Source organism: Giraffa tippelskirchi, chromosome 1, assembly GCF_054371585.1.
Source record: "Giraffa tippelskirchi isolate mGirTip1 chromosome 1, T2T-mGirTip1v1.2.pri, whole genome shotgun sequence".
NCBI lineage: Eukaryota > Metazoa > Chordata > Mammalia > Artiodactyla > Giraffidae > Giraffa > Giraffa tippelskirchi.
Window position 1 is genome coordinate 217,954,175 of NC_137275.1, and position 27,413 is coordinate 217,981,587.

The 27,413-nt window shown below is 49.1% G+C and overlaps 1 protein-coding gene across 8 annotated transcripts in view; it reads right to left on the reverse strand.

Moving 5' to 3' along the window:
• The window catches only part of WHRN (whirlin), an 87,590-nt gene that overhangs the window by 37,661 nt on the left and 22,516 nt on the right, over positions 1–27,413 (reverse strand). For all 8 annotated transcript variants that reach the window (XM_081574978.1, XM_081574973.1, XM_081574967.1 and 5 more), the window contains exons 2-3: positions 22,084–22,302; positions 14,202–14,327 (exon numbers count right to left, since the gene is read on the reverse strand). In XM_081574978.1, coding sequence (XP_081431104.1) covers positions 14,202–14,327; positions 22,084–22,302 — 345 coding nt within the window. The remainder of the gene's footprint in view (positions 1–14,201; positions 14,328–22,083; positions 22,303–27,413) is intronic.

The window sequence follows — 27,413 nt, forward strand, 5'->3', positions numbered from 1 at the left end:
GTGTGTGCCCTATCCCACAGCAGGGAAATGCTGAGGAAATGCCCATTGATCACTGTTTCCCCTGCAAAAAGGGAGAATAGGCTGACCTTAGATCCAGCAAACCATGCACATCCTGGCTTGTCGTTTAGCTGCTAAGTCATGATATCTGACTCTTTGTGACCCCATGGACTGTAGCCTGCCAGGCTCCTCTGTCTATGGGATTTCCCAGGCAAGAATACTGGAGTGGGTTGCCATTGCCTTCTTCAGGGGATCTGCCCGATCCAGGGAGCAAACCTGCATCTCCTGCATTGGCAGGCAGCAGATTCTTTACCACTGAGCCACCAGAGATGCCCACACATCCTCAATAGGCAGGCACTGAACTTGGCAGGGCCACAGGTGGAGCCAGAGGGCAACTGCTGACCCTCTTGTGCTGGTTAGTGGCCACCCAGCATCTCAGGCTCTTCCCTTGGCTACTTGGGATGAGGGATGAGAAGGAAAGCCAGCCCCTGCTGACCATCTCCCTCCTGTGGACAGCATGGTTCACAGGGCCGTGGGAGCCTGAATGAATGCTATCACCTTTTCCTGTGACCAGGGCAAATGACAGCTGGGCTCCTGCTACAAATGGTCTCCCTGTAGAAACTAAGTATTACTCTTTTTGGCAGTAGCCTGCCTGGCAGCAATTACTACCCTGGCAGGGGCCCCTTTAAAAGTCAGGAGGTAGGACTGAGCAACTTGAACACTTGCAATTTACTGAACCTCCGTTCAGAGGCCAGTTCACAAACCTGGCTAAGAGAACAACTATGGAAGGACTGAGAATGTGATCTAGCCAGCAGGGGTTAGGGCAAGTTGGGGGGAGCGGGGAGAGGCTTAAACTGGACCCTGCCTGTGCTGGGATGCTCAGGAAAGAAACCATCTTATGGCTCCTCGGAAAGGTGTTCATCATCAGGGCAGGTTCATCAGCTACCAGAGAGTTTCAGATGCCATCAGGAACCAGTCTCGCCCACCAGCACCCACACTCGTGTGGATACTAATGATCACTCACAAAACCAGAGCCATCACTTGGGGAGGGCTTTTCCTGTGCTGGGTACTGGACTTTATTGCACTAGCTCATTGCGTCCTGACAATATAGGACCTAGGATACAGGTGGTGGTGGTACAGGTATCATTATTTTTTAAAAATTATTTTTAGAGAACCTCGAATCTATGGAAAGCACAACTCCTCTCCCACAGTCCTTGGAAGGGAAGCAAGATGCCAATTCGGATGTTCATGGCTCATGGACTCCTGGGCAGGAGAGAGAGGTGGCCACTCCACCCCAGCGAGGGGCATCCCCCAGGGACACAGAGGCCCTGCTCCAGCGAGGGGCTCTGGAAAGGAGGCACGGCCAGTCTTCTAAGGTGGAGCTCGGCAGTGATGTGAAAATGTGATCCCACCTTTTGCTGAAAGAGCAGAGGACTGGCAAGACCTCCAGGAACCAGGGGCTGCTCTGCCATGATTCCTTGCAAGCAGGCTCCGTGCGGGGCCAGGGCTGGCAGGTCAGCAAGGAACCGAAGGAACAGCATGAGCTTATTCCATCCTGGAGGGGCAACACCAGACTGACCCTTCACCCTGGAGACAGGCCCCACAGTAGAAACCCCATGGATGGGCGTTAGATCTGAGAGCCAGGCCTGTGACCTTGGCCAGCCCCTTCTGGACATATGACCTTGTGCAAATCACTCCCACTTTCTGATTCTCATTTTCTCATCCATAAACAGAATCAACGCTATTTACACTAAACAGTCTTATACTGAAACCAGACATACTTTTTTTAAAAAGCCAGCACATTTTGAATACTTTTATCTGTATTAAGTGCTTCTGTAGAGATTCTCTGGCTACATCTTCACAAGTTCCTAAAGGTACTATTTTCCCAGTTTTACAGATGAGGAAAGTGAGTCCAGGGAGATACAGCTGGTAATTTTGACTCCAAAATGTGTGCATTTAACCACCATGTGACACTGCCTGCCAGTGACTCACAATGCCTGGCACAGTGGGTATGAAAAGCGGCAGCCATCATTATTAGCTTTCTCCAAACAATACTTTCTTGCCGGAGTAAAACTTTAGTCATAAATTCTTATTTAAATCATCTTAAAAGTTGAGCTGGGCCAGTGCTCTCACATGGAGATGGCACACGTCCAATCATCCGGGCCCCAGGTCCCCCTTCCACCCACAGCAGATGCTACTGTGAGACCCTTAGCTAAGTCCTCTCTCTGGCACAGCCCAGTTGCTAACACACAAGTACAAGCACTTTTGCAACCATACTAAATTAGTGGCGCTGGCATACACAATGGAGATTATCTGCTGCCCTTGGGAGTGGAAAAAGCACTGAATGCGGAGGCACAGAAATATGGACAAAGGCTTTCTCAACATACAATTTTAAAAACCACGTTACCAATCGGAGACATTCATTCACCCAGTAGGCAGCCGAGGTGAACATGTGACCTTGGAGAGCCCTGCGTTTGAATTGCCAACTCTCTGCCAGCTAAGAACACACTTTGGGGCAAGCTGTTTAACCTCACTGAGCCTTAGTCTCTTCATCCATAAAATGGGGATGATGACAATCAGTAGCTCTGCATGGGGCTGTGATGAGGATAGAACGAGATGATTCTCGCCACCTCCCTGCCCTGCCCCGGCCCCCAGACAGGACTGGGCTGGGAGTGATCAGTGACTACTGAGGCTTTTGTGCTGTTGCTATTATGTAGATTTCAGGAATATCACTGGGAGTGTGTGGACATGAGCATACACACCACATGTAAGAGAAATAACCCAAAGTTATGGGGCTTCCCCGGAGGCTCAGTCGGTAAAGAATCCGCCTGCAATGCAGGAGACCTAGGTTCAATCCCTGGGTTGGGAAGATCCCCTGGAGGAGGGCATGACAACCCACTCAAGTATTCTTGCCTGGAAAATCCAATGGACACAGGAGAATGGCAGACAACAGTCCATGGAGTCACAAAGAGTCGGATACAACTGAGCAAGTAAACACACTAATGACATACCTCCAGGGGGCAGTAAGCTCAAGATGCCCAGTTGTGAGAACCATTTTGCAAGGGGATGACCTTCTAAGTCTTGTAAGAGCCACTGGAGCTGGCCAGAGGAGGAGTTGTGAGGGGAGGAAGAGATGAGAACTGGATTTCTGTGACTAAGCTCCAGAGCCACCTGAGTTTTCAACCCCAGCTCCTCCACCTACCAGCTGTGTGACCTTCGGCATATTGCTTAATCTCTCTGGGTCTTGGTTGCCCATCTCTAAAATGAGGATGATTCTGCCCCTTCGTCACAGGGTTGCTGGGAGAATGAAATGACTCAGAGCAGGAGCAGCCTTCACTGAGCACCCTGGTTGACACAGAGGGAGCACTCCCTGGATGCTCATGATTCCTATGAGTATCACTGTCAATCAGAAATAGTAGACCACTTCTCTGCCCTAACTTACTTCCTTCTATTATTATTATTTTCCCCATCATTACTACCCTCACATTGCCATACCTTCTGCCATTTCCACCACACTTTTACTTAAACATATTCTGAATGGCCAGGAGAATCCTCCAGGCTCCAAATTCAAAAGCAGAGTCTGCAGAAATCCCTGGCAAGTGTCACAACTGTGCTGACAGTAGAGAACCCGAGCAGAAGCAGGGAAGACTGAGGGCCTGGCTGCCAAGGATCGTCAGTCTGCTTGTTTTTTCCATCGCATAAGCTCAGGGGTTTAGAACCTTGTGGCTAACGGGGGAGGCCTTAGAGCCAATCCCCACCCAGTTTCACGGCTCCCTTGCTGTGTGATCTTGAGCAAGTGATGATCTCTCTGAGCCTCAGTTTGCTCATCGTCAATGAATGGTACAGAGTCTATGTCAAGAACTGTTTCGGGATGCATTACGGTGGAACATGAAAAAGCACTTAGCAGGTGCCAGCCTGGAATGATCACTCAGTGGACGCTCGCTGCCGCCACCCTGTCACCGATGCTCAGCCAGCACATCACCCGGGACACCAGGAGTCTTCAGTGCCCTCTGTAGCCCACTCCCACCCTCCCCGTTCAACACAAGTTCCATGCAGAGCACTCAGGGGACACAGATCCAAGCTCTGCATCACACACACCTCTTTCCGGCCCCCAGATCACCAGTACCTGATGCCCACCTGAATGCCCACAGCACTCTAGCCACAAGAAAGATTCTGAGGGCCCTGGGGCGCCTGGGGAGGGACACGGCTGCCCCACGCTCCCTGCCACTCAGCCAGCAAGTCCCTCTCTAAACCCCGCTCAAGGTGAGAAAATGAACACACTCAGGAGACATTCTGTCATTTCTCCTGTGTTTTGTCTCTCTCTAGCCGACAGCAGGAGAACACTATAGATACTAAATCGCAGTAGCAAAAAATGATCACAAAATGGCTAAGACACATTTTATTTTTGCTACATTTTGTGCTTCGACTTTTGAGGAGGGTCTTCTATGACACTCTGAAGTGGCAACAACTTAGTCCAAATCTTATTAATCAGAGATGAAAGGTTTTGAACTGAGAAAGGAAGCACTTTTCTAAAAAGCCGATGTTTGGATCATCAAAGGAACAGAATGAACAAGGGTTCCCAAGTCACTGTGTGCACAACAGGTCAGGAAGAAAGCGGTCTGGAAGGACATGCCAACTGCTGACAGTTGTCACATCCTTGGCTGGACAGGGGCAGGGAAGGAAGGATGGTCATGGCAAACCCAAGTCTGCCTGCGTATGATCAGACTTCTCCACAACCAGCAAGTGTTCTGTTTACAATTAGAAAAAAGTTAAGATTTTTTCTTAATACTTATTACGCTTGGATAACTTGGTATCTGCCAGGATTCTCCACTGTGAACTTAACAATTTTCCCCTTTATTATTACAAAATATATTGATAGAGGTGCTTTGAAATTATGCAAAACATCCTGTTTCTGCTATTTAGCATCCTTTGGTGCACCTTGCCCACGGCAGTGTAATATGATGCTCTAACTGTGAGTTTCTCTTCCTTTATTCCTTCTATGCTTTTTCATGGCGATGTTTCTGTAAGCAAGAGTTGTCGCTTCTCCCCCATTGATTTCTTTATCCTGTTCTTTATGTAATTATGTGAGTATGGATCCCTGGATATTTACTTCTCCTTTGGCCATGGGTGCTCTTTCAGGCTGACTCTGTACACATATGATAGGCTGACTGATTGATTTGGTAGTACATCTTTATTGCCCGGTCCTAAAAGATGTCCCAGGGTCCTCTGCCCTAGACCTGGAATCAGTGATTCCTACAAAGAGCCCTGGTTCCTTTCATTTGAAGAACAGTATTTAGAAACTAAGATCTCAGTACTAGCTGTACCCATTTTTATTGGTACAACCCCATCAATGGATCAGATAAGGAATTATATGTACATGTACTAACTCATGCATACATACACAGCTGTCTTGATTTCTGCATCTATTTACCTGTGTATATACATACACATCTTTTTTTCTTTTTTGTGAATGAGTCCATATTGATATCTTTGATGAGCCCAGCACCACAGGATTTATTCTATTCGCAACCCTTTCCTTCTTTATGACTTTCTTTGAGAGTAAGAACCTGGCTCTCATGATTTAAAATGTACTTATTTTTTCAACCTGCACAAATGAAGTAGTTTCAGAATTCCTAATCCATTCTCCTTAGAGGCAAAGAAATTTACCAACTGGAATACAGTGTCTGAGGGCAGCTCTTCTTGTCTTTGTCTTATAGTATCAGTCGAAACAATGTTTCTCAAAATCACTTAGGTCAGCTTCCTCCTTCTCCACTCCCTTTCAGTGTGGCTACAGGAATCATTTGTAATACAGTTAGACTCCTTTGTCTTCATTTGTCTCAGTCTGCACTCCATCTACCCCCAACAACCAGGTTGAGTTTTTAAAAATTTTATATATAGCAACATTCACTCTGTGCACAGTTCTATGGTTTTGACAAGTGCACAGATTCATGTGTCCATCACTACATGCAACCAATTTTCCACACAAAACCATTTCCCAGGTCTTCTACCCATTTGGAGAGTTCTTTATACATTTTCAATACAAGTCCTTTGTCAGAAATGTAATTAGAAAATATGGACTTCTCCGAGTCTGTGGTGTGTCTTTTCATTCTCTTAAAAGTGTGTCTTTTGCAGAGCAACGTTTTTAACTTTCATAAAGCCCATTTTGTCAATTTTTTTCTTTTATGGGCCATGCTTTTGGTGTCTCATCTAAAAACTCTTTGCCTAATGCGAGGTCACACAGATTTTCTCCTATGTATTCCTGTAGCGGCAGTGCAGTGTTTATTTTACCTTTAGGGCTATGATGTATTTTGAGTTCATTTTCATAGAAGGTGTGAGGTTGAGGTTGAGGCTCATTTGTTGGCATGTAAATATCCAACTGTTCCAGCACCATGTTGAAAGAACCGTCTTTCCTTTCTCCACTGAATTACCTTTTCATTTTTGCCAGACATCGTTTAAGTATGTAGAGGGGGGTTTATTTCTGAACGCTCTGCTCCATTCCACTGATCTACACGTCTATCCTTTCTCTAATACTGCACCATCTTGTTTATTGTAGTTTTATAGTAAGTCTTGAAATCAGGTAATAAGTCCTCTAACAGTGCTCTTCGCTTTCAGGATTATTTTAGCTCCTCTAGTTTCTTTGCCTTGCCATTACAAAATTTACAGTCAGTGTGTAAACATCTATAAAAATTCCTGCTGGGATTGGAATTGGGTTTGTGTTGAATCAAGATCAAACTAGGGAGACCTGGCATCTTAATAATACTGAGTCTTTGTATCCATGAACACAGTATATGTCCATTTATTTAGGTCGTTGTTGGAGTTTTCAGCATATAAATAACTACACATATTTTATTATTTATTTCTACCCTAAACTGTGTTTTTTTAAATTAATGCTGAATTTCAATTGTTCATTGCTAGCACATAGAAATGCAGGTGACTTCTGTATGCTAACTTTGTGTCGCTCCATCTTGCTAAACTCATTATTTCTCAGAGTGTTTTTTGTAGATTCTTTGGAATTTTCTATGCAGAAGAGTAGTCTCTGTAAATAGAGTTTTATTTCTTCTTTTCAGATATGTTTGCCTTTTCTTTCTTTCTATTGATTTATTGTACTGACTACAATTTCTAGTATGATACTGAATAGGAGTGGTGAGGGAAGATATTTTTGACTTATTTCAATCTTAGAAGAAACTGTCTAATTTTCACCATTAAATATGTTATCTATTACTTTGTGAAGATGCTCTTCATCAGGTTAGGGAAGTTCCTTTTGACTCCTAATTTAATTAGAGTTTTTAAAAATCATAAATGGATATTGTACTGTGGTTAGTCACTCAGTTGTGTCTGACTCTTGGCGACCTCATGGACTGTAGCCCGCCAGGCTCCTCTGTCCATGGGATTCTCCAGGCAAGAATACTGGAGTGGGTTGCCATGCCCTCCTCCAGGGGCATGGTGAATATTGAATATTGTTAAATGCCTTTTCTGATTATATGGTTTTTCTCAGTAACACTAATTTTCAAATGTCGAACTAGCTTTTTGTTCCTTGGATAAAACTCATTTGGTCATGGTATATATATTTTTAATAGATTGTTGGGGTTGTTAAGTTTTGTTGGGGGTTTTCACATCTAAGTTCATGAAGAATAGTGATCTGTAATTTTCTTTTCCTGAAATGTGTTTGTTCTTGCTGTTATATAATACTGGTTTCATAAAATGAGTTGGGAAGCATTTCCTCACTTTTTATTTTCAGAGAGAGATTGTGTAATAGTTCTTCCTTAACTATTTGCAAGAGATCATTAGTGAAAGCATCTGGGCTTGAGTTTTCTTTTTTTTTTTTCTTTTTTTGGATGGTTTTTAACTACAAATTCAGTTTCTTTGACACACATATAGAATTTTCAGGTTATCTATTTTTCTTTCTTGAGTGTTAGCGGTTTGTATCTTTCAAGAAATTGGTTCATTCATCTAAGTTGTAGAATTTACAGGCAGAGAGTTGCTTGTAACATACCCTTATTATCTAAGGTTTCTTCTTACTGTTAGAAATATTAAGAGGTAATTTTTGTCATCTTCATTAGGACTGCTATAAAATCAGTCATAATCACAAATAAAAATACTTTAAAAATATCTTTACTAAACAAGTATTATGTAGCAGCCACACCCTTTTTCCGCACTGAGAATACACAGACTGCATCCTTGGAAAGTACGCCAGCCTCACTCTCTCCCAGCAGGACTATCTCAGGGACTCACGGAGACAGAGTCGGCCGGCAAAGTGGAGCTGCCTGATGCTGAAGAGGCTCTGTCCAGGGCTCTGTGCTGGGGATTCAGACACCTGGATCTACTTTTACATGATCCTCAGCCAGTCCTTTCCCTCCCTCTGGTCTTCGGGCTCCCCAGGTGGGAAACGGGAGGCTTGGAGGCTGAGATCTATGCATATAGACGGGTTCCTGCCACCACTTACCTTCCATCAAGGAAGAGCTGAAGGTGGTCTTGAACGTCCATAGGTACCTTTGATGAGCAAACCTCACTGTGGGCCATGGCGCTATTCAGCTTTTTCATCATGAAGGCACGTGTCTGTCTCTAAGGGAAAGGGTCTGACTGCTCAGGTCCATCCCAGGCAGTTATAAAAACCACTAACGCTTCTTAGCAGGATTCGTTCCTCAACAGAAGTCCAGCTCTGTGCTGTGTTCAGACCAGGATGCACGTGAAGCGGTGGTCAAGATTGGAGCTTTGGAGTCAAAAAGACCTGGCTTGGGGCCTGCCTCAGAGGTAGCCACTCTCTCCTTCATTCAAGACATCCACTGTGTGCCAGGCACTGTCGGGACAATGTGTAAAGAACACCCAATCTCTGCTCCATGCTGCTGGGATCTCAGAGGAGAGACAGTCATTAATGTCTATGTGTGCTCAGTCGTTCAACCACGTCAGACTCTGTGTGACCCCATGGACTGTAGCCTGCCAGCCTCCTCTGTCTGTGGAATTTTCCAAGCAAGAACACTGGAGTGGGTTGCCATTTCCTCCTCCAAGGGATCTTCCTGACCCAGGGATCGAACCCGAGTCTCCTGCATCTCCTGCACTGGCAGGCAAATTCTTTACCCATGAGCCACCTGGGAAGCCATTATAAATAAGACTAAATTATGATGGGATGATAAGTTCCTATCTCACAGAGCTGCAGTGAGGGTCAGAGTTGACACATGGAGATCACCAGCTCCTGGGTGAGTGCTCCATGAAGGATGCCATCCCAGGCTCAGGCCAGAAAGGACCAGTCAGGAGAACAGACCCTGGTAAAAGCCAGTCCACAGAGAGGTCAGCCCAACGCAGTTGACACGCACCACACACGACAGATCTGCAAATAGTGGTTCATCCCTGTAGTCACTGAGATACCAAGTCAGCGGCAGGCGCTCCATGGCCAGCCCCAAGGCCGCAAGCAGCACAGTGGTGACCCCAAGAGTGGGACATTCATGGGAACAGAGTTCCTGCCCCCCAAAGCCCCAGCCAGGATGGCAGCCTGGCTCCTGTTGGTAGAAACCAAATGGGTCTTCCACCCTGGGATGACCTCAAGGGTGAAGGCCATGGAGCCGGGCAGGATCAGGGACAAGCACCCTGGGCTTCAGAAGCTCAGTGATTCAGAAGAAGACTAAATGGCCTTTGTTTCCTCTCTCTGCATTCGTTTGATATTTGGCCAATACAGGGTCCTAAAGAGGTGGAGGAGCAAAGTCCATGGCCTTTAGAGGGCCTGAAGGGCTAGGGCCGAATCCCCATGTGAGCCCAAGCAAGGTACAACGCCTCTCTGAGCCTCAGTGATGCATCTATGAAGTGCCCACTTATTAAATGCCATCTATTAATGCCCACCAAAGGGCTACTGGGAGGATTAAATAAGCGTGTATCTAAAGTATTTAGCATAATGCCTGGTTCATAATAACTGGTTAATAATTAGCAACAGCTACCATTATTATTATTATTATTAAATGCCAGTCAATTCTGGCTGTCCTTAAAGGAACAAACAAGGTTATATGGTCCCTTCTCTGGTGGGGTTTGCTGGGGGCAGGTGTAAAGGTAGAAAAGAGGCCTAAAGGTAAATGCCGAGGCAGGAGTCACCCCTGCCGGGAGGGCGGGACAGTTCCAAGTTCCACGCGGCCGCCCCCTGGGTGAACGCTGGCAAGTGCGGGGCCTCCTCCTCTGAGCTCTCCTCCCAGCAGTGTTGGCTGGACTCACAGGGCCCCTCGGGAGCTAAGGGAGCGGCTGGAAGCCAGGCGCAAGGTGCGCTATCCCCCCAGGAAAGCTCTGCACAGTGGCAAGGAGCCCAATTTACAAACGAAGTTTGTTCTTGGCTCCACCACCCACACAGCCAAGCCCCTTTATTCCATTTCAATATGCTTAATTACATGGAAAGTGCACTGGCAATATACAGAATTAATCAGTCCTGGACGCCTGAGTGAGTGTAGGCAGGTGTTAGCATATGCGAGGGCCCTGCGAGGGGAAAGTCCAATAGTGGCAGGGAATATACTGATAAAATGTTTTACTACAGTGGGGGTGGAAGATGGAAGGGCCTTTACTGAAGGGAGGCATTTTAGGAGCAAATAAGGCTTGTGATTGCCTGCAACTGAGAAGCAGACTACAGTAACTGAAAAACTTCTATGGAATATGTTTCTTCTGCCTTGTTTCAAAATGGAAATCACTTTATTGTTGCTGCTTCCATGATTATAAAAGTAGCATTTGCTCCATTCAGACACTGTATAACAATGTAAAGAATAAAATGAAAATCATCCATAATCTTATCACCTCAGGATAACCACTATTGACATCTTGGTATGTGTTGCTGTAGATGGTTCTCTGGATATATCTTTGCATACATACACAATACGCATGAGATCCTGACAGGCACATGGTTTGGCAGCCTGTTTTCCATCTAATAACACACCGCGGACATCCTTCCACAGTAATAACTGAAGATCTCAAGCATCATCTTTTTATGGCTGCACAGTCTTGGGTGCATTATATGACCTGTGTGATCTGGCTATTTCCCTCCTCAGCATGGTCTGGCACCTTCTCTCCGCCTGGCTTTCTGCATTCAGCCAACATCGGTCTTCCTTTGCATCCTAGAACACTTCTTTCCACTTCAGGGACTCAGCGTTTGCTGTCCTTTCTGCCTGAAATTCTCCTTCCCTCCTTCACATAATTCATTTTCTCCTTTCAAATTTCCACTGAAATGTTTCTTTCTCCAGGAAGTCTTCCTGGATATCTACCCCCAGACACTCAGAGTTCCATGTGCTTCGCCATCTTGGTATTTATCACATCTTGGTATTTATTGCAATTAAATACATAGTTGTGAAACTTATTCCCCCTCCCCCTTGTCTTCCCACTAGAAAATAAGCTCTTGGAGGGCAGGGACTGTGTCTGTCTTGCTCAGCTCAGAAGCCACAGGGCAAGTACAATGTCTGGCATGCAAGAGTCCTCAGTATATATGTGCTGATCACACATATATATAGGAAGGAAGCGAAGGAGGGACAGCCAGGGATACCCACTTCCTGCGTTAATGCCTACTTCCTTCCTTCCTCCCAAAGGATCTGCCAGCAGGTTACCTTCTTTGGCATCTCTCTGTGGGTACAGGAGCCTATAGGTGAAGGAGAATAGATCACAGTCCTGTGCCTGGACATCCACTGGTGCTCTCTGGCCAGAGAAAGTCCCAGAGATCTGCCTGCCCAACTGTTCAACTGCTCACGGCCCAAGCTGGGAAAGCAAGGCCCAGAGATGGTGACTGCAACCACGAAACTAAAAGATGCTTGCTTCTTGGAATAAAAGCTATGACAAACCTAGACAGCATATTCAAAAGCAGAGGCATCACTTTGCTGACAAAGGTCTGTCTAGTCAAAACTATGGTAGTCATGTAAAGGATATGAGAGTTGGACCATAAAGAAGGCTGAATGCTGAAGAATTGATGCTTTTGAACTGTGGTGCTAGAAAAGACTCTTGAGAGTCCCTTGGACTGCAAGGAGATCAAACCAGTCCACCCTAAAGGAAATCATCCCTGAATATTCATTGGAAGGACTGATGCTGAAGCTGAAACTCCAATACTTTGGCCCCCTGATGTGAAGAGCTGACTCATTGGAAAAGACCCTGATGCTGGGAAAGACTGAAGGCAGGAGGAGAAGAGGACGACAGAGGATGAGATGGTTGGATGGCATCACCAACTCAATGGACATGAGTTTGAGAAGTCTCTGGGAGTTGATGGACAGGGAGGCCTGGAGTGCTGCAGTCCATGGGGTCTCAAAGAGTTGGACACAACTTAGGAACTGAACAACAACAAATACTTGCTTTATAATGTTGTGTTACTTTCTGTTGTACAACAACATGAATCAACTATATGTATACATGTATCCCTCCCTCTTGAACCTCCTTCCCACCCACCTACTTTCCACCCCTCTAGGTCATCACAGAGCACCAAGCTGAGTTTCCCGTGCTATGCAGCAGCTTCCCACTAGCTATCTATTTGACACATCAGTTCAGTTTAGTCTTCTCCAACACCATAGTTCAAAAGTATCAATTCTTTGGTGTTCAGCTTTCTTTATGGTCCAACTCTCACATCCATCCATACATGACTACTGGAAAAACCATAGCTTTGACTGGACGGACCTTTATGGGCAAAGTAATGTCTCTGCTTTTTAGGTAGCATATATATGCCAATGCTACTCTAAATCCATTCATGGGGCTACACCTTTATAACCTAACCACCTTCCAAAGACCTCACCTCCTAGTATCATCACTTTGGGAGTTAGAGTTTCAAGGTATGAATTTGGGAGGAACACATTCAGCCCATAACACAGACACACAATAATTTTAACCTTTATCATGAATGTCATTGAGTGTATTCTTCATTTTTTTCTGAGAAAGAGACGCTGTATTTTATCATTATCTAGGAAAGGGAAGGAAAACAGTGAGGTGGAGAGATTCTCCAGGGTCACAAGGCTACGACAACAAAAGCAGCAAAGCTGGGATCCGGACCCCAGACCCAGAGCTCTTCTCATCATGTGTGTCCTAAGAGAATCCCCTGAGCCACGTCACGGCGGAGGGGGCGGGGGCAGTCTCCTGACCCCACTCTGATCCGCCGTGACCCTTCTCATCCACGTGGAGAACCAGCTTCCCCGGGTCAGTAGAGGACTCAGGCCTTTTGTCAGGAAGACACAATCTCATCTCCTGCCTTCTTCCCCAGCCTTACACGCGGCTAGTTGCCCATCCGGTCACACATGGTCAAACCACATGGCTCCTTCAGCCAGAAAGCCCCGCAGCCCAGCCCCTTCACCCATAGCCTCTCATCCACCGGACTTGGCTCAAATGGCACCTGTACCAGGGTCACTGCTGCCCCAGCACCCCTGGCCACAGGATTTAGCTGCACAGCATGCTGCTATTTATCTAAGGGTCTGTGTCTGGGGTCCAGTGTAACACAGTTTCCGTCTCATCCACTGTACCCCCCGCCAAAGCCCTGGGGCAGTTCCTGGTCCTTCCCAGCAGGGGATACAGTGTAGCAGTTAAGCCCATGGGCTTTGGAGCTAAGGATGCTGGGCTCAAACCCTGCTCTGCATGCCATTGGCCGCATGACCTTGGACAAGTCTGTTTAACCTCTATAGCCTCAGTTTCCCCAATTGGACAACGTGCGTAAGAACATCCCAGCCCACAGGGCAGGATAAGATTCAGGGAGATGATATGTGTGACATCAAGGATGAACGCCGGGCAAGCAGCTGGCCATCTTCAAGATGAGAGCTAACTGCTGGTTGCCCTGGATCGAATGCCAGCCCTGAAGCTGCCTGATGCAACCCCATCCCAGCCCACAGCTGCCTCTCCTCTTCCCTCTCCAGGCGCCACAATAAACCCCAAAGTCAGGGCCATTGCGGGCCATCAGCGGTGTTTGCAAAACAGCAGCCTCGAAGAGCTCAGGCTGGCCCGCTGCCCGCAGCGTGTGGGAGGCTGCCCTGTGGGAGGATCGCTAGGAGAACTCGGGGCATGGGAGTAGGGGGTGAGGTGTCGTGAGCTGTGAGCTGTGAAGGAGAGTCATGGAGCCCGGGGAGGGCTCCCGGCAGGGACAGGTCCTTAAGGCGGGGTGCTGACCGCTCTGCAGGACGGCCCATTGCAATCAGCTGCCCAGAGTTCCACACATAGGAACTGTCCCTCCCTCACCCCCAGCCTGCAGCCCGGCGCCCCTCCCCTCGCTGGAGTCAGGGGTCTCTCACCTTGAGCCCGCTGCTTTCTGCTTCGGAGCCCGGGTCCACGCCGGTGATGTAAATGCCCAGGCCGTACTCCGCTCCCCCGCGGATGGTGAGGCCCAGGGACCGGCCATCCCCCAGCACCAAGTTCACCTATAGAAGGGAGAGGAGACAGCATCGGAGGGCCTGGAAGGCACCGGGAACTTCGGGGGGGGCGGCCTGAAGAGCCCCCTCCCGTACTCTGAAGAGCACACCTATTCGGGCATGCAAGGTGTCCTGGAGCGTTCCAGTTTCTGCCCCAGCTCTGCCCCCGACTCACCGAGTGACGTGGGGAAGTCCCTCTCCCTTCCTGGGTCACAGGTGAAGTGAAGGGAAGGCCCCAAGGAAATGACCTCTAGGGACCCCCTGGTATCGACACCCCAGGTTTTCATGTTTCCCTCACACCATGGGGCCCACGGACTCTCTCGGCCCCCACTGGCCGCCCTTGACTTCACACCCTTCAGTCAGGGAGTGCCTGTCAGGCCCAAGGCCTCCACCCAGCTCCCTCACCTCCCGTCCTCTGATCTGAGGATCCAGGCTGAGTCCAGGATCAGGGGCCCACCACCTGCCACCCCTGGGGTCCCCCGCCTCCCAGGGGCCTGATCTCCTGCCTCCCTGGGGGTATCCTGCTCTGCCACCTGTCCTCCCAGGGCACAGCAGTGTCACTTCAGCAGCCCTTCATCTCACAAACACGGGGAGTGCCCCCCAAGGGCAGACCCAGTGCCAGGCCAGGGAGGTGGCGATGACCCAGACACAGGTCTGCTCCCAAGGGTGCCGAGTGCTGAGGGGCAGAGAGACCAGTAAACAAACCTTCACAGTGCCGTGTGATCAGAGCTGGATGGGGTGACCTGGGGGTCATGTGGGTGCAGAGAAGGAGCAATGGCCCTGCCTGGAGATGGGGGGGCTTCCTGGGGAAGTGACAACCTTCATGAAGAACCAGAGAAGGGATGCATGGTGGCTGGAGTAGGAAGCGCTGGGGGTGGTGGGGGAGGCCGAGGGGGGTTTGGCAAGAGACTGGCGCAGAAGCCTCCGTATCCATGAAGGAGCCTGCAGGAACACGCAGGTTAGGTGTGCTTGGGCCTGAAGGGGAACTTATGAAAAGAAGTGGCCAAACAGTTGAAAGTGCGAGTTGCACAGTCATGTCTGACTCTTTGCAACCCCATGGACTGTAGCCTGCCAGGCTCCACTGTCCATGGGATGCTCTAGGCAGGAATACTGGAGTGGGTTACTATTCCCTTCTCCAGGGGATCTTCCTGACCCAGGGATTGAACCCGGGTCTCCTGCATTGCAGGCAGATTCTTTACTGTCTGAGCCACCAGAGAAGCAGAACAGCTGAAAACCTACCCCGAAAAAGGACAGAAAACACCCAGAAACAAGTTAAGACCCAGTGGCATGTAAGGGACCCAAAGAGAGCACAGTGTGGCTACCCACAGGAGAGGGAGGAGTGGAGGTCACGGCAGGCATCGGGGAGGGCAAATGCCATGGAGTCAGGGAAGCCATTCAACCAGCTATCTCTTTCCTAAAAGTCATTCACCTGACAGTTATCAGGGGCTCTGCACCAGCCATCAGGAGTCCCTTACATCTATTACCTCACTTCATTCTTCAGTCCCCCCTCTGGAGGTCGGGGGGGAAATAACTTGCCCAGGGTCACATAGCCGGTCCCCTACTGGTTGGGAGGAGGTGCTGGAGAGGACAAACTCAAGTCCAAACTGACCACGAAGATTGTGGGGGGAGAGAGCCGAAAGGAACCCGGAGCACACGGATGGCTGTGCTCCCCCTTTGAATACTAAAGATGAAAACAAACCCCACGGCTTGCCAGTCACTTCCCCATAAATCCTTTACATGGGAATAAAATGGAGTCTTCATCACAGGACTATCATAACAGACCTAGCCACAGCAGGGTATCTGCTTCAATCACCTGCTAGCAACTCCACCAGCGCTTGGCAGGAAACAAAACTCATCTATGGGAAAGGGCATTCACTATGTGAGAGGCAGCCTGGCACAGTGAAAAGAAGACCGTTTCGGCTAATAATAAGAATATAAAAATAATAACTCATTAAACCAACTGGTTACTAAATGTACTGCATCTTTCCTAAATCCCTACTCAGCACGTCACATGCCTTACCTCCTTTAGTTCTCTTTCCTCTTCTGCGATTTCTCTTATTATCCCCGGGTTCCAGAGAAGGAACCTGAAGCTGGAGAGGTGAAATGGCCTGGCCAAGATCAAAGAGCTGGCAGCTGGCAGAGGCCAGCGGTTTAACCAGCTCACCACACTGCCTCCCAGAGGACTGAGTTCACATCCTGGTTCTGCCCTTTACTCCTGGGCAACCCTGGGGCAAGGCCCATTGCTTTTCTGACCTTCAGTTTCTCCATCAGTGAAATGAGAACCACACAGCCTACCTGGGGCAGGCACTGCCATCCTCCTTCCCGCTCTCCCTTAGAGCCCCAAGGAAGCAATGTGCACAGCCGCGGGAGATGACGTCCATAAATATTTGGGGGCAAATAAAAGATATGAAAGTACCTAGCACTGGGCAGTGATGGATAACCGATGGTTGTTGTTGCCGTGAATTACTGTGTCTCAGGTACCATCCTCTGTGCACATGATTTATTGATTCTTGAAACAACCCCATGTGGCTCCTGTGGTCACCCCCAAATCACGGCTAGGGAAGCTTAAGTGACTCACCCAAGGTCAGATGACTCACTCAAGGTCACACAGTCAGGGATGATACTGGGGTGATACTGCAATTTATACTAAGAAATATATTTTTTTTGTCTTTGTCCTCATTCCTGGCAATAAGCTCCAGAAACTTTGTAGATTCCTAAGTGATAAGACCACTAGGAGCATCTTTTGTTCTCGAAAGGCGACTCTGACTGGGCGCCTGGAAGGCATCTAGTCACCAGGAAGACCCAGCCATGATCACAAGCTTGGAATTTTCAACACCACCCCCATCTGCTTCAATTACCTGCTGGAAACTTCACCTTCCCCACTCTCCAGAGATGGAAGAAGGAGCTGGAAATGAAGTTAATAACTGGTCATGCCTATATGATGAAGGCTCCATAAAAATCCCAATTGTATGGGGTTCAGAGAGTTTCTGGCTCAGTGAACAGGTGGAGGTATGGGGAGTGTGGTACATCCGAAGGGGGCATGGAAGCTCTGAACCCCTCCCTCATACCCTGCCCTACGCATCCCTTCCATCTGGGTGTTCATCTTTATCCTTTATCATGTCCTTTATGATAAACTGGTAAACAGTAAGCAAACTATCTACCTGAGTTCCATGAGTCATTTTAGCAAATTAATCAAAGCTGAGACAGGGTCATGGAAACCTCTGAGTTATGCCAATTGGTCAGAAGCACAGTTCAGTTCAGCTCAGTTCAGTCGCTCAGTCATGTCCGACTCTTTGTGACCCCATGAATTGCAGCACGCCAGCCCTCCCTCTCCATCACCAACTCCCGGAGTCTACCCAAACCCATGTCCATTGAGTCAGTGATGCCATCCAACCATCTCATCCTCTGTCGTCCCCTTCTCCTCCTGCCCTCAATCCTACCCAGCATTAGGGTCTTTTCCAACGAGTCAACTGTTCGCATGAGGTGGCCAAAGTATTGGAGTTTCAGCTTCAACATCAGTCCTTCCAATGAACACCCAGGATTGATCTCCTTTAGGATGGATTGATTGGATCTCCTTGCAGTCCAAGGGACTCTCAAGAGTCTTCTCCAACACCACAGTTCAAAAGCATCAATTCTGCGGCGCCCAGCTTTCTTCACCGTCCAACTCTCACATCCATACATGACCACTGGAAAAACCATAGCCTTGACTAGACGGACCTTTGTTGGCAAAGTAATGTCTCTGCTTTTAAATATGCTATCTAGGTTGGCCATAACCTTCCTTCCAAGGAGTAAGCGTCTTTTAATATCAGAAGCACAGGTGACAAACTAAACTTGCAACTGGCATCTGGAGTGGGGTGGCGGGGCCGGGGGGGGGGTTGTTTCGTCAGACTGAGTCTTTAACCTGTGCGACTGGACACTGTCTCTAGGAAGAGCGTGTCAGAATTGAGTTAAATAATAAGACACCCAGCTGGTGTTCCAGAGAATTACTTGGTGGTAAAAACCTGCACACATGTGGTGTCAGGGCACCGTGAGTGTGACGGTAAAGGAGAAACACAGGAGGAGAACTGTAGGTTTCCCTTCTCCGGACTTCAGACCCAATCCTCCTCACCTTCCATACCCAGCTGATCCCCAGCATGAACCAAAGGGGCAGGTCCCACCTTGTCTCTGCAGTTGCTGAAGGCATGAGCTTGGGGGAGGGAACAGCCGCTGCTGCAGAGGATCTGCCTGTTCAGCCCAGATTGGGGCCGTGGCTCTGAGAAACCACTGAGACTTGCCCACTTGCTCATGGACCAGTGACCCTGGTGGGGGGTGGGCAGTAGGGGACATTTAAGTCCTGCATTTTAAAACAGTCATTCATGCAGCACACTGTGCCAGGCACTGATTCAGGCACTGTGAGTACACTAAAGCACAGAAACAGTGGTGGGGAGAGGAGGCCCTACCATTGTCTCCATTTTATAGGAGAGGAGGTTAAGGCTCAGAGAGGTTATGTAACTTATCCAAGATCACACAGCTGGCAAGTGGTGGGGTCAGGATTTGAAGCCAGGCAGTCTGGATCCAGTGTCTTACTCTTCCTGTCATGCTGACATGATCCCATCTAACCCCCATAACAGATCTGTTGTACTTTTTTTATATACAGAGATTACATCTGTTCTATAGAGACTAGGGGTCGGAACAGAATGGGAAGCTGGAATGATGAACAACTCTGCACCCTACTCATTTCTGAGCATGTGCCTGTGACTTAAGAGCAGACAGGCCTGATTCTTGGAGGAGTTATCTGTGTTCTTCCCTTCTGTTCCTTCCTGCAGCCTCTGGGATGGTTCTCACACTTCAGTGTAGAGAAGATCCTTACTAGCAAGGGCTGCAAAATCAGAACTAGCTTTGGTAGACAGTTGAGGGGCTTTCGAGGAGAATATCACCACCGGTGATTTTTACATCACTACTGCCCTGAGAACTATTTGCCTAGAAGGTGTGTCCCCACTAGGGTTGAGGTTAGGGTTTTTGAAGTTTGGCATGGGAAGTCCAGAGTCTGTGGTGGCTATTTGGAATACTGGATGAGACCAGGCCGCTGGAGAGAAGAGAACTGGGCCAGGGAGCCAAAAGTGAGGGTTCTGGAGACGTTTCCCCTATGCCCGTCCTCAGTGGGAAAACAGGGGCTCCACTCTGTATCAGCAGGAGGAAGAACAGGGCAATGGAGAAGCTTCTCTGGTGTGGATCAGGGCACTTCCTGCCTCCTGAGCTATCTGTGTCCCCCCTGGAGCCTGATTCTCTCAGCTTCTGCCTTCTGCATGAGTGAGTGTGTGCACACTCAGTCACTTTAGTCACGTTTGACTCTTTGCAACCCTGTGGACTATAGTCTGCCAGGCTCCTCTTCTCCCGACAAGAATACTGGAGTGGGTTGCCATTTCCTCCTGCAGGGGATCTTCCTTACCCAGGGGTCGAACCCACGACTCTTGCATCTCCTGCACTGGCCACTAGTGCCACCTGGGAAGCCCTTCTTCCTTCTACATTCCTGTATAAGTTACTCCAAGACTCCCACAGGGCACCTTACATCCTCCCAACCTTCCCACCCACTCAATTCCAGTGCCAGGGTCCTTTGCTCTAAGTCTTGAAGGTGCCACATTCCTTCCCACCTCAGGGCCTTTGCACATGCTATCCTAGCCGCCTGGCATTTTCAGCACTCAGAATGATACATGGCGGCTCCATCTTCCTCTTGGTCTCAGCTCAGAAGTCACCTCCTCAGAGAGGCCCTTCCAGCTCACCTCATCTGAAGCTGGGGCTCCCACCCCATCACTCTCCATCCCCCTTCTTGATTTTATTTCCTTCCATCAAGCCTCACCATCTTAATCATCTTGTTCAATATGCCCATTTCTGGACTATTGTCTCATTCCTCCTATGACCTCCAAACTCACCAGTAGCTTCCCCAGAGCAGGGCTTCATGTCTCCTGTCCACTTCTCCATTCCCACCTCCCATAATAGCACCAGGTATACCACAGGCACTCACTAAGCATGGGCTGACTCACTCGATGGATCCTAGTTGCCACAGCACCTGAGTCTTGGATTTTGCATCTCCAAAATGTTGATAACGACACTTACCCCTTAGAGCAACCACAAGGGTTCAGGAAGATGCTGTAAGCACAAGCCAGCACATGGCAAGCTCTTCCCTGATCATAATTACTACTCTAAGATCATGCCCTCCAGAGGGAAGGCTTGAGAAAAAGATAAAACAAATTCTCTGCCCAGCCCTGGAAGGTTGGCCTTGAAAATTACAAAATGCCACAGGCTGTGCCGCTTTCTCGAGATGGCCAGAGAACAACAGCGACTGGCGGGGAGGCGGGGATGAGCCCCTTTCTGCGGCCAACCAGCCCTGGCCCCCTTGAAGAGGCCCAGGCAGGCGCTGGCAGTGCACACTGCCTCTCTGCCGGCAGAAACCCCCGCCACCTCTGCGGGATCCAGCATATTGATATTTGAGCAAAGAACACAAAACACATTAAATAAATGTTATGGTCTTATCGACAGGAAAGGAGAGCTAAGAAAGAGTCTCCAGAGGGAAGGCGCTTGGCTCAGAGCCCCAAGCTGTGTCAAGGTCTTAACACGTCAGGGAGCTGCTTACAGGAAGGACTTTCTTGGTCCCAGGAGCAACGAATGGGCGCAATGCAAACAGCATGCTGAGTGAATCTTAAAATATCAGGGGGACCATCTCTCAGTCCTTTCTGAATTTTACTAGAGAAACAATCATGGTCTTGGGGAAGGAAGGTTCTGTGGCCGGCATCTCTTGAGGCCCTGCCCTCTTCGGGTTACAGCATCCCGTGGTGCTTTGGGCTACAACCCCTCCCCCACCAGCCACAGTACTGGTGTTTCTGTCAATCAAAGGCACCTCCCTGCCAGCCAATCAGGTGCTAACCCTAACCCTCCCTGATACACAAATCTTTGCGGAAGGCGACCAGGGCCAGTTTCCCTCCCTTACAACCCGAGACCCACACTGCAAAAGGTTCCCCGTGGAGCTTGGAGTCCTCGCAGCTGCATGTGGCCCTGCACCTGGATCTGGGGCACTGAGGAGTTAAATCATCTCTAGTGTAAATCATCTGAGCTTCCTCTCTTCCTCTGTCCACTCTTGGGGCTACATGAAGACTAGGCTTCAACCAGAGGGGGTAATATCACAGAGGACAGCAGATGGAGAACAGAGCTGCCCCACAAGCCTAGAGGGTCCCCTCTACTCTGTCATGGAGAACTGATGCTTTTGAGAGTCCCTTGGAATGCAAGGAGATCAAACCAGTCAACCCTAGAGGAAATCAACCCTGAATATACATTGGAAGGACTGATGCTGAACCTGAAACTCCAATACTTGTCCACCTGATGGAAACAGCTGATTCATTATAAAAGACCCTGATGCTGGGAAAGATTGACGGCGGGAGGAGAAGGGGGCAACAGAGGATGAGATGGTTGGATGGCATCACTGACTCAACGGACGTGAATTTGAGCAAACTCTGGGAGATGGTGAAGGACAGGGGAAACCTAGCGAGATGCAGTCCATGGAGGCACAAAGAGTTGGACACAATTGAGCAACTGAACAACAACAACAAATGACTTGAGGGAGATGAAGACCAGAACACCTACAGAACCAAGGCCTTTCTTCCTGGCTCTAAGAAGTTTCCCTGTTCTGGATTTGGCAAGGAGAATGGCATCTCAGTGGCCAGCTCCCCCACCTCGACTCCCACCAGCCCTCCATCTCCAGGAGGCCCTGCGAAGCCAAGGCCAGGAGGCTCACCTTTTTCTCATCCCCGCCTTGCAGGAGGTGTAGGGTGCTCCTCCGGTCACCCTCATGCTGCCATAGGGTGTTGCCGTGAGGCTGGGGCAGGCCTGAAGGCGGGGAGATGCTGCGGCCCTGGGGGTCCACCCAGGTGTAGATGTGGTTGGTGATGTAGCCACCAGGGATGCGCCCCGCTGAGTACACCGACAGCACCAGCTTCTTGGAGCCCTTGAGAGCCTAGAGAGAGAGAGAGAGACACCTGTTAGCAGGAAAGGGGATGGTGAGAGATTGTCCAGAACTTGCTTCCTCTCAGGACCCTGCACACGGAGGAGGCAGCCAGCCCCTATGTCTCCTCCCTTTACCAGCCCTGTTTTGTCCTATGGAAACGAGGGCATCTGTCCCACACCACCTCACCCCTCACCTTGAAGGGGTCCAAACACAAGAAATAGGACCTCTCAGCATATCTATGCTGACGAGTTAATGGAACAAGCCTACAACTGCATCCTTACGAAGGCCTGCTGGGCTGACCTCTGGGAACATGGAATCTGAATGTTCCCACCATTCCTTACTGGATATGGGAGGCTCACCGTGCCCGGACTATTTGTGCAAACAACGTAGTGGTCTGGCACATGGGTACAGGCAGAGGTGCCTATGTGACCAGCCCCCAAATCAAAGCCCCCTGGTGTGAATCTCTAAAGTGCGTCCCTGGGAGACATTTCTCACGTGCTGTTACAACTCAGTGCCGGCGGAGTCAAGCCCACCCTGTGTGACTGCGCAGGGAGAGGACTCAGGAGCTGGTGCCTGGTCTCCTGCCATCTCGGCTCCGTGTCCTGCCCTCCATGCTCACCGTGCTGTGTGCCCTTCTGCTGTAACAAATCTCAGCCACCAGCACAGGCATATGCTGAACCCGTGGGCCCTTACAGAACTGGGGAAGATCTCGATGAACCCAACGGAGAGTTAAGAGATAAAAATACTGACAATAATGGCCATCATTTTATGGCAAGTAGAAGGGGAAAAAAATGGAAACAGTGGCAGATTTTATTTTCTTGGGCTCCAAAATCACTGTGGATGGTAACTGCAGCCATGAAATTAAAAGACACTTGCTCCTTGGAAGAAAAGCTATGACAAACCTAGACAGAGTGTTCAAAAGCAGAGACATCACTTTTCTGACAAAGGTGCATATAGTCAGAGTTATGGTTCTTCCAGTGATCATGTATGGATGTAAGAGTTGGACCATAAAGAAGGCTGAGCGCTGAAGAATTGATGCTTTCAAACTGTAGGGTTGAAGAAGACTCTTGAGAGTCCCTTGGACTGCAAGGAGATCCAACTAGTCAACCCTAAAGGAAATCAACCCTGAATATTCATTGGAAGGACTGATGCTGAAGCTGAAGCTCCAATACTTTGGCCATCTGATGTGAAGAGCTGACTCATTGGAAAAGACCCTGATGCTGGGAAAGATTGAGGGCAAGAGGAGAAGGGGGCAACAGAGGATGAGATGGTTGGATGGCATCATCAACACAATGGACATGAGTCTGAGCAAGCTCTGGGAGATAGTGAAGGACAGGGAAGCCTGGCATGCTGCAGTCCATGGGGTTGCAGAGAGTCGCACATGACTTAGTGATTGAACAACAGCAATAACAGTAGCTTAACAATGATAAAAGGCCTGTATGTATGAGACATTCTGCTGTGTATCTGATGTGCTTTATCTCCTGAAATCCTTATGGAATCCAATCTTGGTGAGGAGGGATTCCATGACTCAGTTGAAGTAAAGGAGGAGAAATGACCTGCCCACACAGCTAGTAAGGGATTTCTTTCCCACAGCAACGAATGTTGAATGTAGATACCACCTTGACTTGACACTTTCTAGTCAGGGGATGGAAGGACCACAGGGAGAGGTGAACCCAAACTCTGCCCCATGGGAGCAGCCATACTGCTTTGCCATGATGCACCTGTACTGACATGAAGCCCTTTATTCTGGGAGATGGTCATTCAGCACTGGGATTAACAGCAAACACACCCCAGAACCTGGGATTTTGATAGTATCTACACATAGGTAAGTTCATGCCGCCGTTAAAATCACATTTACAATCATTACAAAGCATTTTAATGTGATAGATTTTACAATCATTACACAGCATTTTAATGTGATAGATTTTAATGTTAAGTGGGGTCAGAGGATATAAATCCTGTCTCACAGTGTGATCTCAGTTATGTTAAGAGAAAAATTACACAGGGAAAAAAATTGAAACCGAGGAGTAATGTGCCAAGATGCCAGCAGTCCTTCTCTCTGGGTGGCAGGATTATGGGTGGTTATTATTTTGCTCTTCTTGTTTTTCTATATTTTTCGAATGTTCCGGAAGGAAGGCATAGTGCTTTCAATATCAGAAAACAGCAATACGCATAAAAGGGGAGGGTGGCACTTAACTCTCTGAACCTGCAGAGCACTGCGTTCTACTGACCCCCAGTTCTCTCCACAGACAAAAGGGGTCAAGGGCGGGGCTTTCAGAGGCAGTGGGGAGCCCTGGTCGGGTGGAGTTTCCAGACAAGGACACTGGACCACAGGCCTGGACACTCTGACACCTGAACCTCTTCCAGAGGAGGAAGGTCGGGCTGGGAGGGTCCCTCGATCCCACAGCTTAATGCCAGTCCCCGGGCAGAGGGATAACGAACAGATGGCAGCTCTCCAAAATTCTGCTTGTACAAAAGATTTCTGAGAAGATGAGCAAAGAAAGATTTACAGTGTTCTTTTCCCATTTCCCAGGACTCCCCTGACAGAACAATTGGGAAAATAAAATCTCTGTGAAGTTTAAGATGCAGGATAGAGGAAGCCGGAGACCAAGCGGGCTTCGGTTGGAATTTGGCACACAGCATCACGGAAGCCACTGGGAGGGGTCTTCCTGACCCCTCTGCCCCGCCCCTGGTTCCCTCTTCCATGAAGGCGCTGCTGTAGCTCTGATGCTGCTTTCATGGGCTTGCCTCTTCTTTGCTTCCTCCCCGGGACAGACAGTGAGTCTGAGCCCTCACTCATTCCACAAGGGCTGACCGAGAGCCTACTGTGTGCTGGGTCTGGAGAGAGCAATGTGAGCATATCTTAGGGCACCTGCGGCCTGGAGAGACAAGGCTTCGCTGGGCCCAGAGTGCGTGCCTGCCTGCGAAGTCACTTCAGTCGTGTCTGACTCTTTGTGACCCTATGAACTGTAGCCCCCCAGGCTCCCCTGTCCCTGGGATTCTCTAGGCAAGAATATTGGAGTGGGTTGCCATGTCCTCCTCCAAGGGATCTTCCTGACCCAGGGATCGAACTCGCATCTCCTGCGACTCCCGCTTTGCAAGCGGATTCTTTACCCACTGAGCCACTGGGGAAGCCCAGGACCAGAGTAGGTCCTCAGAAAAACCTGGTTGCCCTGACTGGGTGAGAAAGCAGATTTTTGGCCTCCAAAGGAACCATAGCATGCACAGGCATCACTCTGCAGCCACCTTCCTCATTGGATCTGGAAGGCTGTGCTGGAATTTGGGACAGGTGGAAGCAAGTGGAAAGAACAGGACCTTGCGGATCTGGGCAGAACTGGATTTAAGTCGCCTCTGTCACTTGTGAGTCCGGAGTCACTGAGGCTGGCTGCTTCTGCAGTCAAAGCCACACACGTTGGTGGGCGGGGTGCCGACAATGCCCACCTCTCAGAATCCTGTGGGTCAAATGGAACACATAGGGGGTGGGCTTCTGCACACAGTGGAGGATCAGCACGTGGCAGAGCCCACTCCCCTCTCCTAGTAGTGACTCCGCATTGACAAGGAAAACTAGGTGTAGAAAAGTATTATTCAAGGAGTTGGAAAAAAAAAGAAGAAGAAGGTGTCTGAGAGAATGAAAATCAACACACAGTGCATGATTTGTATTCTGTATCACTGGCAATAGTGGCATTTTCTTGGTCAGTTCTATAAATAGGCAAGCAGCAACCTTGAGAATGGAGAGGAGGTTAATGCCTTTGATGAGAACAAGAGGGAAGGCTGGCGATGGAGAGGGCCTGGCAGGTCACCGAGTCTCCCACGCGCTGCTGGTCCCCAGCGCACTGCAGAAGGAGACCCTGGCAACCTGAGATGGGAAGGGGCACAGAAGGTACAGCCCAGACCCAAGAAACCAGCCCTGGGCAAGCGGCTTCCCCTGTGCACCTCGGCCTCCCCATCACCAGCCTGTGGGACCAGAAAATCTGACGGTCAAGTCTAGACCATTCGAGAACCTCTGATATTGGCTCTTTAGGGGCAGAGGGTAAATATGGGCTTTCACTGGGTCTTGGAGACCTTGAATATGATCATCCACTGCTGCCTTATTTTTCAACTGCAGAAAAACAGGATTCCTGAGACAGCACTTTCCACACCTAAACGGGCTCTGGAAACACGGTCCTGGCACCGTGGCCGTTAGAATGCACCGAGGAGGGCTCCATCCAGGGCGCTTTGACTAGACCACGTGTGTCACGCAGGGAAGGAGGGGAGGAGGGAAGGTCTAGGAATTCAGTTTCTGCTTTTTCCTGGCTGTCTTATCTCCTTTTTCTTTTTAAACAACCATTTGCTTATTTTTAAAAGGTGTCCCTGGCAGGAGGAGAAGGCGACAACAGAGGATGAGATGGTTGGATGGCATCACCGACTTGCTGGACATGAGTTTGAGGAAACTCTGGGAGTTGGTGATGGACAGGGAAGCCTGGCGTGCTGCAGTCCATGGGGTCACAAAGAGTTGAACACAACCGAGTGAATGAACTCACTGAACTGACTGAACGGAAGGGTTAATTCCTAAAGAGAGCTGGCTGGCGCTTTCTCTCCCTGAAAGCCCTTCCACCTGTCTACCTAACTCATTCACCATTGCCACCTTGATCCCTGAGGCTCAGGCCATCTGGAGGATAATGTGGTTCTCGTTTCCGGTTAGGTGTCCAGGCCATTCATTTCACAGAACTGGTGGCTTCTCTCACTGGCATGCCTCAGTAGCAAGCAGCCTTATACAGCAAGGCAAACTAGAAAGGACTCTGGTTGTGAAACAGACACTTAGGCATATCTCCATTGTGTTCTGCTGGGTGGTCAAGGGCTATGCCCTCCTCTTTCCCAGGTGGCGCTAGTGGTAAAGAACCCCCCTGCCAATGCAGAAGACATAGGACATGAGGGTTCCATCCCTGGGTAAGGAAAATCCTCTGAAGGAGGGCATGGCAACCCACCCCAGTATTCTTACCTGGAGAATCCCATGGACAGAGGAGCCGGGTGGGCTACAGTCCATAGGGTCGCGAAGAGTCAGACATGACTGAAGTGACTTAGCAGCAGCAATGAGCAGATGGGAATCCCTGATTGCTAAGGTCCTGCCCCAAGTTAAACTT